The sequence below is a fragment of the Paramacrobiotus metropolitanus genome, unplaced genomic scaffold, assembly GCF_019649055.1.
Source record: "Paramacrobiotus metropolitanus isolate TYO unplaced genomic scaffold, Prichtersi_v1.0 Parri_scaffold0000068, whole genome shotgun sequence".
Classification (NCBI taxonomy): domain Eukaryota; kingdom Metazoa; phylum Tardigrada; class Eutardigrada; order Parachela; family Macrobiotidae; genus Paramacrobiotus; species Paramacrobiotus metropolitanus.
Window position 1 is genome coordinate 471,575 of NW_026570288.1, and position 12,792 is coordinate 484,366.

The window sequence follows — 12,792 nt, forward strand, 5'->3', positions numbered from 1 at the left end:
GGACAACAAAGCCCAGTCTCCGAAGTCGACCAACGGAAGGTCGACCAACCACCAACAAAGGAGTTCGGACAACAAAGTCCGAAGTCCGAAGTCGGACAACAAAGTCCGATCTCCGAAGTCGGCCAACATAAGCCGACTTCCGAAGTCGAACAGCTGACAACAGAAGTCGGCAAAGTCCAACCGACCACACAGGTCGGAAGGACATCACCAACCTCGAAGGTCGGTCAACAGCGACCGACCACGGAGGTCGGACAACAGTATCCGACCACGCAGGTCGGACAGAAGGAGGTCGGACATCCAAAGCCGACCAACCCAGAACAACAACCAACCGACAACAGGTCGGACATCGGAGTCCAGCCGACCAAACCTACGGTCAGAACGGAAGAATCCGAAGTGCCGCCACGAAGCGGCCCTCATTTAGCTGGATCACCGACCAACATACCGGTACCCAACGAACGGGTTATTTCACCATCGAGTCGACCTCTACCAACAATGGATAAGTCGACCCGAACAACAGAGACCCAAACAAAGGGGAAGTCGACAACAAGCCGACCTGTCAACCGAACAGCATTCCCTAGGTTTGCCGTCGGAGACTCGGACAGCGAAACATCACTGCCAACTGACGACGTCTTCGACACTATGGTATCATTACCCAACAGCTTGGATGAGTCTCTCCAGACGCCAGCCAAGTCCAACGAGGACAGATACGACGCCGGCTTGCTGGAATACACAGCACGGAAGTGGACTTCGGCAACACCGCCGGAGAAGATCGATGACATCAACGTACTTCGACAACGATGTCACCAGCAGATCACACAGATCGTGCTGGCCGACAAACTCGTAAACTCAGCAGAAGGCTCATCCGCACGGTCGGCAGAAACTCACCGCCTCGAACGGAAGAGGTGGGAAACCGAGAACGAAGGCCTCAACAAGGTCATTGCCGACCAGCAACGGGAAATGGACCGGCTGAAGGCCCTCCTGAAACGATTCGAAGGACCTTGTCGGTACGACGCCAACGAAGTCGCCAACCTTAACGACAAGTTGGACCGGTCAACACAGGCCGTCCTCCAACTTGGCAGACAACTCGAAGCTGCAGAGAAAGAACTGGCCGACACACAGTCAGCCTTGGTCGCCTCGGAACAAGCCGCGGGACACTTCGACGAAATGTTGAATCGGGCTAACGAAGAAGCCGAAGTATACCGCAACGAAGTGGATCGGTATATCGTCGAACTGCAGCGGGCCGACAACGAGGTCGACCAGCTCCGACAACTGACCGACCGACTCCAAAAGGAGTTGGAAATTCTGACGGCCAGGAGCAGACAACAAAGTCCAGCTCACCATGGCCGACCATCGGAACGAGGAACCCTCATTGCCGACCTGGAGGAAGCTAACACACAGTTAACCGACCAGGTATACGGCTTGAACGAGTACCTCAAACAAGAGGAGAAACTCAGAGCTCAGCTGGAATACAGCATGGCCGAAGCTCACAAGGTGAACGAAGCGCAACGGAACCGCATCGCGTACCTTGAAGCCCGTGAGAACGAACTGTTCGACTACGGCACAGAAGCAGCCAGCAACATCACAGAGATGATGCGGCAAATGGACGAGTTGGACACCGAGATCCGGTGCCTTCGGGAGGAAAAGAAGGACCTGGAACAAACCAGGGCCGACCCCCCATCCTACAGGACGTCCATGGCACAGGACTACCACCAGTCGCAAACAATGCGCGACATCCTGTGGGGCAATAATCCGGCCCAAGAACTGTGGAAGAAGGAGACAAACACATCCTACTTCGTCGGAGTCGTCACAACCGACCCGTCCACCGGAGCGCACTCACAACCGAATCCGGTACCTAGTCAGCCCGAGCCGGAGCGTAACACGTCAACAACGACGTCGTACGTCCCGACCTCGAACGTGCCGACTACGACGACAGCAACGGCTGGTGCGAATACGAGCACCTAGTTTTCGACGCGTACAACAATGCACGCGCCGATCCCCACCGCGTCCCACCCTGACAACAGCGACGGAGCGGAAGCGCCGAGGGGATTTCCCTTTAACCGCCCACAACGACGGTTATTGGGAGAACGAACGAACTTTCACCCGGAAATGGGAAATATGGATCGCCCGAACCAACGAGGGTTCGACTACGAGCGATCAAGGACTCGGTCACACAACATGGCCGACCAGAGCGGATACTACGACCAACAGGAGTCGACCCGCCATCCAACTGGCTACCCGGAACAAAGCCGGGCACCGCCATATCGACCAACGGAAAGTCGATTGCCGTCGAGAGGAACACAACCCAACTTATACGGCAGGGTTAACGAACAGCCCAGGGGATTCTACCCACCACCCTTACGGACGATTCCGGCACCACAAGTGCGACCGGAGGCGTATGAAGGCTACTCGGAACAACCGAGGCCACGACAGCCGACATCACAGGCTCGGACGCCGCCCCCACAACAGAACCAGTATGGAGGTCGGCCAGAGCAGCCTCGTCACGCACCGCATCCGCAACAGTATGGATATGACGGCCAACATGAACCGGCCTATCATCAAGCGGCACATCAAGACCAACAAGGTCGGATGCCACATGCCGAACCCTTACCTGCCCCGGTCGCACAACAAGCTGCACCAATAGCACAGCCGATTCCTCTGGAACAGGACCCCGCACATGTGGCCATGGTACGAGCAATGGCTCACGGACGTAGGCAACCAATGCCGTCGTTCGATGGTGACCACACCAAACTACACCGGTGGCTTAAACAGATTCGCAGCCTGCACCGGCAAGCCCAACAGTGGTACGAGACCGATCAGACCTTCATGGCCGACCTGGCAGCCGAACTCAAGGGCCAAGCGGAGGAATGGCACACACTTACAGCCGCCGAGGAACCGCTCGGTGGATGGCCAGTCAACCTGTGGCTGACGAAATTCGAGGAACGATTTGCGGATAAGAACAGGGAAATCAACGCCATGACGACGATGGCTAAACGCACGTACCGTTTCGGACAAGAGACGCCGGAACAGTACTACGACGCTATGATGTACATCAAGTCCCAGGTCCGCAACATCACGGATGAGATGGTACTTTACTACCTCAAGGAGAACATCCTCGAACCCAGACTACGGGAAGCCCTGGAAATTAGGATGCCGAAGACACCGATCGAACTTCGCGACTTTATAAGGCAGTTTGTCAACGGCAAGGAAATGTACGAAGTGGCAAGGGGTTCACGGGACAGTGACTACATTAGAGTCCGGGCCACAACGCTCGTACCGACTCAAACCCCACCATCAATGACACCGCAACAGACCGTATATCAGCCGCATGGGCCGCCGGAATACTCTTCATACTGCCAGGATCCCACACAGGGATATAGCGACGGAGGTTACGGACGCGGAGCCGGCCAGAGAGGCGGCTATGGAACCTTCTCCAACCGCGGCGGTGCTCGGCAGTCTACAACTTACGTAGACAAAATGGAAGCAGCGTTTTTCAAGTGGACCAGGGAACGAACGTTTTCATGCAGATATTGCATGTTTAACAACCACGACGGAGCGCGCTGCGGATATGCCGGCAACCGACCGGCTGACAACCCGAATCTTCGGTGGTACAACGATTGGTACCGCCGATACACGACAGATGGCCCGGTTGGCTCGGACAACCCATACTGGCGGGATATTGTGCCACTACCGCGGCCTCGCCAGCAACAGGCTGGTGGCTCGAGCGGCCCCGGTAACGGAAACCGGTCGCCTGGCAGAGGAAATGGCGGAAACCGCAGGAATAGCGGCGGGAACCAACAAGGGTCCCCGGCATACAGAGAACCATTGCCGCCCCGCCAGTCCTTGGACTCGACGCCGCCCAACAATGGGCCGGCTCGGGGCAACTCCCCGGGAAACGCCTAAGGTCGATGAGCTCCGGTGACTCATTCGACCTCCAACATCCCACCGAACCACCGGACAAGGATAACCCCACTAACCAGCCGCTTACTTCCCGGAACGAACCGAACTTTACTCCGTTACAAAAACGGATAGTAACAGTCCTAAACGCATTAAGACTGGAATGGAACAGGTGCACGGAGGAAGAATTCCTCATGGCGCTGTCGGCCCCCACACAGGAGGCGACGGCTGCTCGAACTATAGCAGCCGAACTCGGCATTTTCATCAACAATGGTGAAATTGAGATCCGGACCGGAACGCAAGAAATGCCCGCCCCAACCGACCCAGCGCATCAACTTGGCGTTGGAACGTCGAAGGTCGGAACGCAAGTATTGCCCGGAACGGCCGACCCAGCGCCTCGACTTGGCGTTGGAACGTCGGAGGTCGGAACGCAGGAATTGCCCGACTTACGCAGCGCGAACAATGCGACTGTGCCGTCTGCCACACAAAGTGACGCAGTACGGCCCGGCCACGGAAGTTGGACCGGATTGCCGGTGAGAATAAACTCAACCGAGCAGTCCAAACGAGGCACAAGACGTGGAGGACCGGGACGCCGATCCACGCACAGGGGCAACAGAAACTACCCCAATGTATCATCCGCCCGTACAACGGATAGATACGCTGCAACGACGACAGCCATCGACCTCACCGAAAAACCGGGAGGAATCGAGGAATGGGAGACAGTCCCACTGGAGGCACAGGTACCCGTTTACTCTCGGCCGGGAGTGGCGGACCTCTTCCAACAACGACACAAGCAACCAGCTAGAACAGCAGCCGGACAGACACGACGGTTCGAAACTACCAATGCACCGACGGACGGAGTCATGAACCGACCTGAGGTACAAGACGTGGTTGAAGTCGGAGTTGAACCTACACAAGGCTCAATTCAACAGCTAACCGACCACGGACCGGTGTCACTGATCCCGATTAAACCAACGGTACGGGAAGTCACCTTCGAGAAGGGAACTCATAAGAAGCCGAAGACGGTTAGAGCTTGGACACACGAAATTTAAGTCGGATCCACGCCCACATTGGCGATGTTGGATACCGGAGCGGAGACTTCGCTCATCGAACAACGATTTTGCGAGAGGAACGGTTTAACGATGCAACCCCTCGGACATTACACCAAAATACTCGGTTTAGGCGGACAAGTCGCCTTTATGGTCACTCACTGCTGTACGGCACCTGTGACAATGCAGGGCTTTACGAGTCACCATACTTTCCACGTCCAGCCGACCGAAGCGGACATTCCAGTGCTACTCGGATGCGACTACTTGCATTCGAAGTTCACCTTCATCTTAACACCGATCCCTAACCCGGAACCACCGGAAGGAACGACGGTAGTGCAGTCTATCCCGATACCAGAGGCATCGGACATGGTAATAAGTGGAGCGAGGGTAAACCAGCTTGGCCAGCTGACGGAATCTTCGCGAAACATTTGCCGTGACTGCCGGGACACAAACCGGACTCTGATTGAGGAACTTAAGCTGCACAACGCCATCGAAGCGTATGAAGGACGAAAAAGCACCGGACAACTACGATCGGCGAAGACCGTACTGAAGTCTATCCCGATACCAGAGGCATCCGCTGAAGCGGATGCCCAGAACCTAGAACGAGTACGACAAAAGTACCGAACTTGGTTCTCGGGAGTACGGCATTTCCTCGACCAACGGACGTCGGAGATGGTGGCCACTATGCAACAGAACGGAGCGGTAACTCCTGACCAGATACAGGAAGCACAACAAAGATGCGAGCCTGTAATCGCCCTTGCAAACGACATAGACGACGAAGCGTGGGAATGGGAAGATGAACGAGTTCCGATCCATCGACAGTATATGGAGTACGGACTCCCCATACCGCGCCCACTGGAGACGTGCTGCCATGAACTAGGCAGCCAACTCTTCTCCTACTTGCAACGCTTACGGCAGTACGGAGTAACCGGAACAACAGCGTTCTGGCAAAGATACGGCGAGGACATCACCATAACTCGGCGAATCCCCGATCCGTTACCACCAACCATGGAACACTCCCCAAATCAAGTAAAATTCATCAGTAGCTTACCCAAACCTGATGAAAACGTCCTCTTGGAAGAAACCGATAAACCCTATCGGTGTATCATCTGTCAAGACAATATTAACGGAGTGGTACGAGCCATAAAGGCTCATCACGACCTGACTTGGTCGGACGGCAGACCGTCGTCACCGGCACCTCCGCAACCGGACCGGAAGGTAGACCGTTCTCGGAAGACTCAACAGACAGTCATCCGATGGCCGAGCCACACAGACTCACGGCCAACCGACCTTGAGAATCAGGATGCAACGAGTCGACTAACCCAACCGACGGATATGGTTGACCAATCCGAACCGCCCACACAGGCCGGATACGGTAACATGCCGCAGGTCGAACTCGACGAAGAGGGATCGGCCATTGAATTTGAACCCTGCGAGTCGGACGGCTCAGATGTACCAAGCACGAGCGATTCGGCAGACACGGACTCCGATAACCGACCTTCGGAAGAATCCCAAGAGGACGATGACGACGAAGAATTCGACCCGTCAGTCCGTCATTGCAGGACGGATAAACCCCGACACGACGATACGGACGAATCGTCGTCGGAGGACGAAGAACCGACCTTCGACGTAAGGCTAACAACTGCTCTACGGTCGATCGTCCATACGGAACTCATAGTCGATACACAGTCGACCGAGCAACCCGAACCAGTTGACCCGGAAACGCAAGCCGAACAGGATCAACTGGTAGCCTTATTCGAATGGGCAGGAGGACAACCGGAAGAAACCGACCTCCGACCTCCAACAGTCGTCGTCCAGCAGTTGTCAACAATGCAACCGACGTCGGCTAACTTAACCGATCAACAGAAGTTGGGACAGCAGGACTCACGGAAAGTCCGAACTGTAAAAGCAACGATGGAAGAGCTTAACCTGGACAACAAAAGCCCAGAAGTTTACCATCTCAAACTGGACGGAGGAGATTTCAGGCCATTGAACCGACAAGTGGTCTTCAACAATGAACGAATCGCACCAACCACTCGGTCATCCTACGCAAGGGTGCACCGATGGGAAGAGTCGAACCGTTCAACATGATGACGGACGATCAGAAGATTGAAGAAGCTCGAGTTAACACAACTCACGTGGAAGGAGAAGATGCGGAATCCCAGGAGGAACGACGAAGAATCATCGACTCCATGAACTTCGGTAAGAACTTGACCGACGAGCAACTTGCCATACTGAAGGTAGTAGCATGGGATTACCGGACCGTCTTTCCGACCTCGAAGAAACCTTATGGAGACGTCAAAGGGGTAACACATACCATTGATGTCCAAGGCGCACAGCCGATAAAGATGAACCCCACCAGGACAAGCTGGAAAGGACGGGAATTCATCCAGAAACACGTGCAGGAGATGCTCGACCAAGGAGTCATCGAACCGTCATCGGCTGCATGGAGTTTCCCCGTCGTCTTAGCCGCGAAACGGAACGGAGACGGCACGGTAGGAACTCGTTTCTGCATCAACTATATCAAGTTGAACTCGGTGACGAAGAAGAATAACTACCCACTACCGAACCCAGACGAACTACTGGACCGGTGCACCGGAATGGAGTACTACGGTAAAGTAGATTGTCAGTCTGGTTTTTGGCAAATTCCCATGGATGAAAGTTCCAAGGACTACACCACCTTCGTAACACCGGAGGGGATGTGGAGATTTAACCGTATGCCATTTGGAGTCTGCAACGGACCAGCTACCTTCCAGATGCATATGGATAAGATAACGGCATCAGCCAGGAAGAAAGGTGTGTTCGCCTACATTGACGACGTCATCTTCTTCGGCAAAACCTTCGACGACTTTGTCGAGGCCTTCCGAGCGACCCTCGAATGCCTAAGGGATGCCGGATTTACGGTCAAACCCTCCAAATGTGAGGTCGGAACGGACAGACTGCTGTTCCTAGGACACGTCCTTAGCAAGGAGGGAGTCCAGAGCGATGATGAAAAAGTGGCCTGTATAGCAGAACAAAGCTGCCCGAGAACGGAACGCCAACTCAGGTCGTTCCTCGGACTGGCCAACTATTACCGGAAATTCATCCGAGGATACGCTCAGAAGACATCACAAATGTACGAGCTCCTCCGGAAGCATAAAAATATCAAGCTCGATTGGACGGACGCCCACACGGCCGAGTTCAACGACATCAAGAAGGCGCTAACAGAAGCACCTGTACTGGCGAAGTTCGACCCGACTAAGGAGACCGTCATCGAATGTGACGCAAGTGGAGCCGGACTTGGCGCGGTGATCTCACAGGACGGACACCCAATCGCCTACGCCAGAAGTGTCTTACGAGGACCGGAACTCAACTACGGAGTCACAGAATGGGAATGTTTAGCCGTGGTATGGGCTGTGCAGAAATTCAAGCACTTCATCGACCATGGACCATTCACCGTGAGAACGGATCACCGAGCACTGCAGAACCTGCTCCGATGCGAGTCAAACCGACCTGGCATCAACCCTCGACTAACGCGATGGGCACTGGCTTTACAAGGAAGGGACATAACCATCCAGTACAAGCCAGGAGTATTCTGCGACAATGCAGATGCCCTGTCGAGGTGGCCACTGGAACGCAGTGACGACAAAGATCCACACGAAGAGTTGGATCAAGTCCCCAACTTCGAGGACTTCAAGGACGAAATCAAGACTTGCACCATTCGGACCATCAGACGTCTGAAGTACAAAGCATGGAAGAAGAAACGGAAAGACGAGGAGAAACCACAAAGGTTTCTACCTCCACCGCCTCTTCCGGGATGTAATGTCATAACAGATTGGCATGACTTAAGTACCGCACAGGTACATGTCATCAACATCCCAGCACCGGAGACACCGGAACCGACGGTTCGGATCCTCAACGCGGAGGAGGAGTCGGACGAATTGGAAGCCGAAGAGACGCTCCCACCACCGGCCCACCCGAACGAAAAACTTCGGAAAGCGCAGCTGCGAGACCCGCAACTACGGAAAATTATTGATGAGCTGGAGAAACCTGAGAAACTTGATCACAAGTCGAAACATCTGGAACACTACCAGATGGCTCAGGGAGTTCTGTACCGACTGAAGACAATCAACACAAAGTTGGAACGATGCTTCGTCGTACCGCTCTTCATGCGCAATCAAATCATTCGATCACTCCATGACGGAAAAACCGGAAACCACTTCGGACGGGAGAAGACGATCGAAGCAGCGAAGTTACGATACTTCTGGAAAAGCATTTCTACGGACATCATCGAGTACATTGAGAAATGCCGACAGTGCATCATGTCGAACAAATTCCGACGTCCACCACCGGGAAAACTCCAAAAGACGGAGATCGGTGAAGCTTGGTATCGCATCTACGCGGACTTTAAAGGTCCTCTTCCTCGGACGGAGACGAAGGGATACCAATACATCGCAGTGGTAACAGACCAACTGACGAAGTTCACCATCGCCCGGGCAACGAAGACCAACACAGCGAGGGACTTCGAAAAATTCTTTGTGGAAGACGTACTACTGAAGTACGGAATGCCGACCTTCATACACTCGGACAGAGGGACTCACTTTACGGCGAAAACGTTCGCCAAGGTCGCACGGATCTTCGGCATCCAACATACACTAGGAACTGCCTACCATCCGGAAGGACAAGGACAAGTCGAACGGCAAATGCAGACGATATGGGACGGTATACGTAAGTTCTGCGACGTAAAAGACGGACACCGTTGGCACAGAGCCTTACCCTACGTCGTCTGCGGGATGAACCGAGTAGTCCATGCCTCGACGAAGTTCTCTCCGTTCTACATGCTGTACGGGCGAGAAATGCCCATGCCACAGGACATAGTGGCCGGAACAAACACACCGGAAACCTTTACGGACAAGAAACACTACATCCGACGGATAAAGCAACGACTTCAGCGGTCGCACGAAATCGCACGCATCAACATTGATGACGCATTTGAGCGGAACGCCGAATATTATAACAAAAAAAAGTCGTCTCCGACCTTCAAACCGAGGGATAAGGTATCGGTGGAAATTCCAACTAAAGACCCAGCTAGAATGGAACGCTACGATGGAGTTTGGACGGTCATCAACTACGTTGGCCCAAACAACTTGCTCCTTCGATGCGAAGACGGACGTGAAGATACGGTTGCCGTCGATCGAGTAAAACATTACCGAGCCGTGACAAGTCGGCCGGTAACTCGATCATCCGGTTCAGTAGCCGACCTCACAAAGAGGGAGGCAGCTGAAAAACCAAAGAAGAAACCGGAGGAAACCGTCGAAAAGCCTTCGGATCCGACCAATCATACGGATAAAACCGAATCGACGGTTAAGAAGAAACGAGGTCGACCTCGGAAGAAACCGCCGACTGACTTCGAAACACCGGCACTGCAAGAACTGCAGAAGCAGGATGTTATAGCTGCTGAACCGGAACCAACTCCGGAAGAATCAGCAAAGGAAATAGCCGAACCAACCACGGAGAAACCGAAGGAGTCGGAGGATAAATCAAAAACACCGACCCGACCTACGGAAGAACCGAAGACAGCGGCAACTAAGCCACCTCGGAAAAGGAGGACGGTTAAGACAACCGACTCGCCGGCACAGGCCACAAAGGCCGTAGTAGCCGACTCGGCAGTCCAACCGACTAAGCCGAAGCGAAAGTATACGAAACGGAAGGTCGACTCGACCAATATACCGGCACCGACTACGGAAGTCGCCGTAGCCAACCAGGCAGTCGAACCGACCAAGCCTAAACGGAAGTATGGAACGGGTAAGAAACCGAAGTTGACGGCCCAGCAGATGCTGGAGGAAACTGATGTCGCCGAAGACGAAGCCCACAAGGAAATCCTCGAGAGAATCTCAGAAGGACGGGCAGACTCGGAGAAACCGACCAAAATAACTAAATCAAAGGCACCCAAGACTATAGTCACAACAGAAGTCACAGCAGCCGGTGACCTACAAGCCAAAAGAGGTCCATCAATGTCCTGATCACCGACCTCGCCCGGACGATGAAAACAAAGAAGACTACTTCGGCGGCGAACCGCCGGTTAACGTTCCATTGGGTTAAGATCGAGTTCCCACATTGGAACCCGATCCCCCTCTTCGAACATCTAAGGGGACCTTATGCCGAGAAACGGCATGGTCGAGAACCGACCTGGCTGAGAAACACCATAGTCGAGAAACGACTTCGAAACGGAATGGACACCTTTTTCTTTTGTTCTCTTTGCAGTTGTGCCAGTTGCGCCGACTATACAAGTTGGCCGGCGACCAAACGGAGGTCGGAAGCGTACGACAACAAGTCGGAAAACCAATCAGAAGTCGGATGTCGACCTCCTAGCGCAACATTCTAGCTTTTGGACGGATGGAAACACAGTTCCTCCGACCTTGGGAAGTCGGACATAGCCGACATTGGAATACCGATTTCCTAAACCGACCTCAAATCGAGGTCGGAAGCGACCAAACGGAGGTCGGAAGAATGCGACAACAAGGCGGCAAAAGCATTTGGAAGTCGGAAACCGACCTCTTAACGGAAAAATCAGCTTTGGGACGGATGAACACACAGTTCATCCGACCTTCCGAAGTCGACTATAGCCGACCTTGGATAACCGACCACAAGTCGGAAGTCGGCTAACTTAGTCAACATGACGAAAGGAGACGGATAACTGTCTGCGGTGGAGGAATTCGACCTGAAAGAACTTGTTTAGCCCTACATGGGCATGTTATTGCAGGTTAACCTTAGTCGACCATCGACAGATGGAATGACCGACCTCGAGTCGGAGGTCGGACGTGACCAAACGGAGGTCGGAAATCCACGACAACAAGTCGTCGGAGTAACCAGAGGTCGGACATCGATCTCTTAACGGAAGAATTTAACTTCCAGACGGTGAGAAACACACTTTATCCGACCTTTTAAAATCGGACATAGCCAACCTGGGAACATCCACATGGATATCCGACCTCAAGTCGGATACGTTGACTGACCAACACTGGTCGGTTAACCCAGTCAACTGAAGCTGGACGGATAACTCTCAGGATGAAGTCGAACCAACGAGTGCCGACTAGCCCCACATTGGGCGTGACGGTATAAGTCGTCTTGGTCGACCATGAAGAAAAACGTACAACCGACCTCGAAGTCGGACATCGTCAAGACCAAACGGAGGTCGGAAATGCGCCACAACAAGGTCGGCAGAGCAATCGGAAGTCGGATATCTACCTTCCTGCAGAAGATTTCAACTTTTGGACGGTTAAAAACAGTTTCACCGATCTTCGGAACCGATAACCGACCTCGAAGTTGGAGGTCGGAAGTGACCAAACGGAGGTCGGATAAACGCGACAACAAGTCGGAACAGCAATCAGAAGTTGGAAATCGACATTTGAACGGAAGAATTCAGCTTTGGGACGGATGGAAACACATTTCATCCGACCTCAGGAAGTTGGACATAGCCGACTTCGGAACATTCACATGGATAACCGATCTCAAATTGGATACGTTAGCCGACCAACATTGGTCGACTAACTCAGTCAACCATTACGGAGAGGACGGATAACTACCTCGCGATGGACGAATCCGACCAGAAGCAACTTGCCCAACCTAGGTCGACCATCGGAGTACGGAATTCCGACCTCGGTTCGGATACCATTATGACCGACCCTGAGTCGCACAACATTGTGACCGACTACAGGTCGGATAATAACGGAACGTATTGGAGGGAAGTCGACTAGACACTTCCACCAAAGGAACCAAAGATGGATAAATCACGTGACTGAACCGAGGTCGGAAATGTACGGCAAGAAGTCGATGGAGCAACCAGAGGTCGGACGTCGATCTCCAAACG

The 12,792-nt window shown here is 53.6% G+C and overlaps 1 protein-coding gene across 1 annotated transcript; it reads left to right on the plus strand.

Annotated features, from left to right (window-relative positions):
• Positions 1–639: 639 nt before the first annotated feature.
• Positions 640–1,962, plus strand: LOC129594466 (cingulin-like protein 1). The gene has a single exon (XM_055491165.1). It carries the CDS (start codon positions 640–642, stop codon positions 1,960–1,962), a length of 1,323 nt encoding a protein of 440 aa, XP_055347140.1.
• The last annotated feature ends 10,830 nt before the right edge of the window (positions 1,963–12,792 follow it).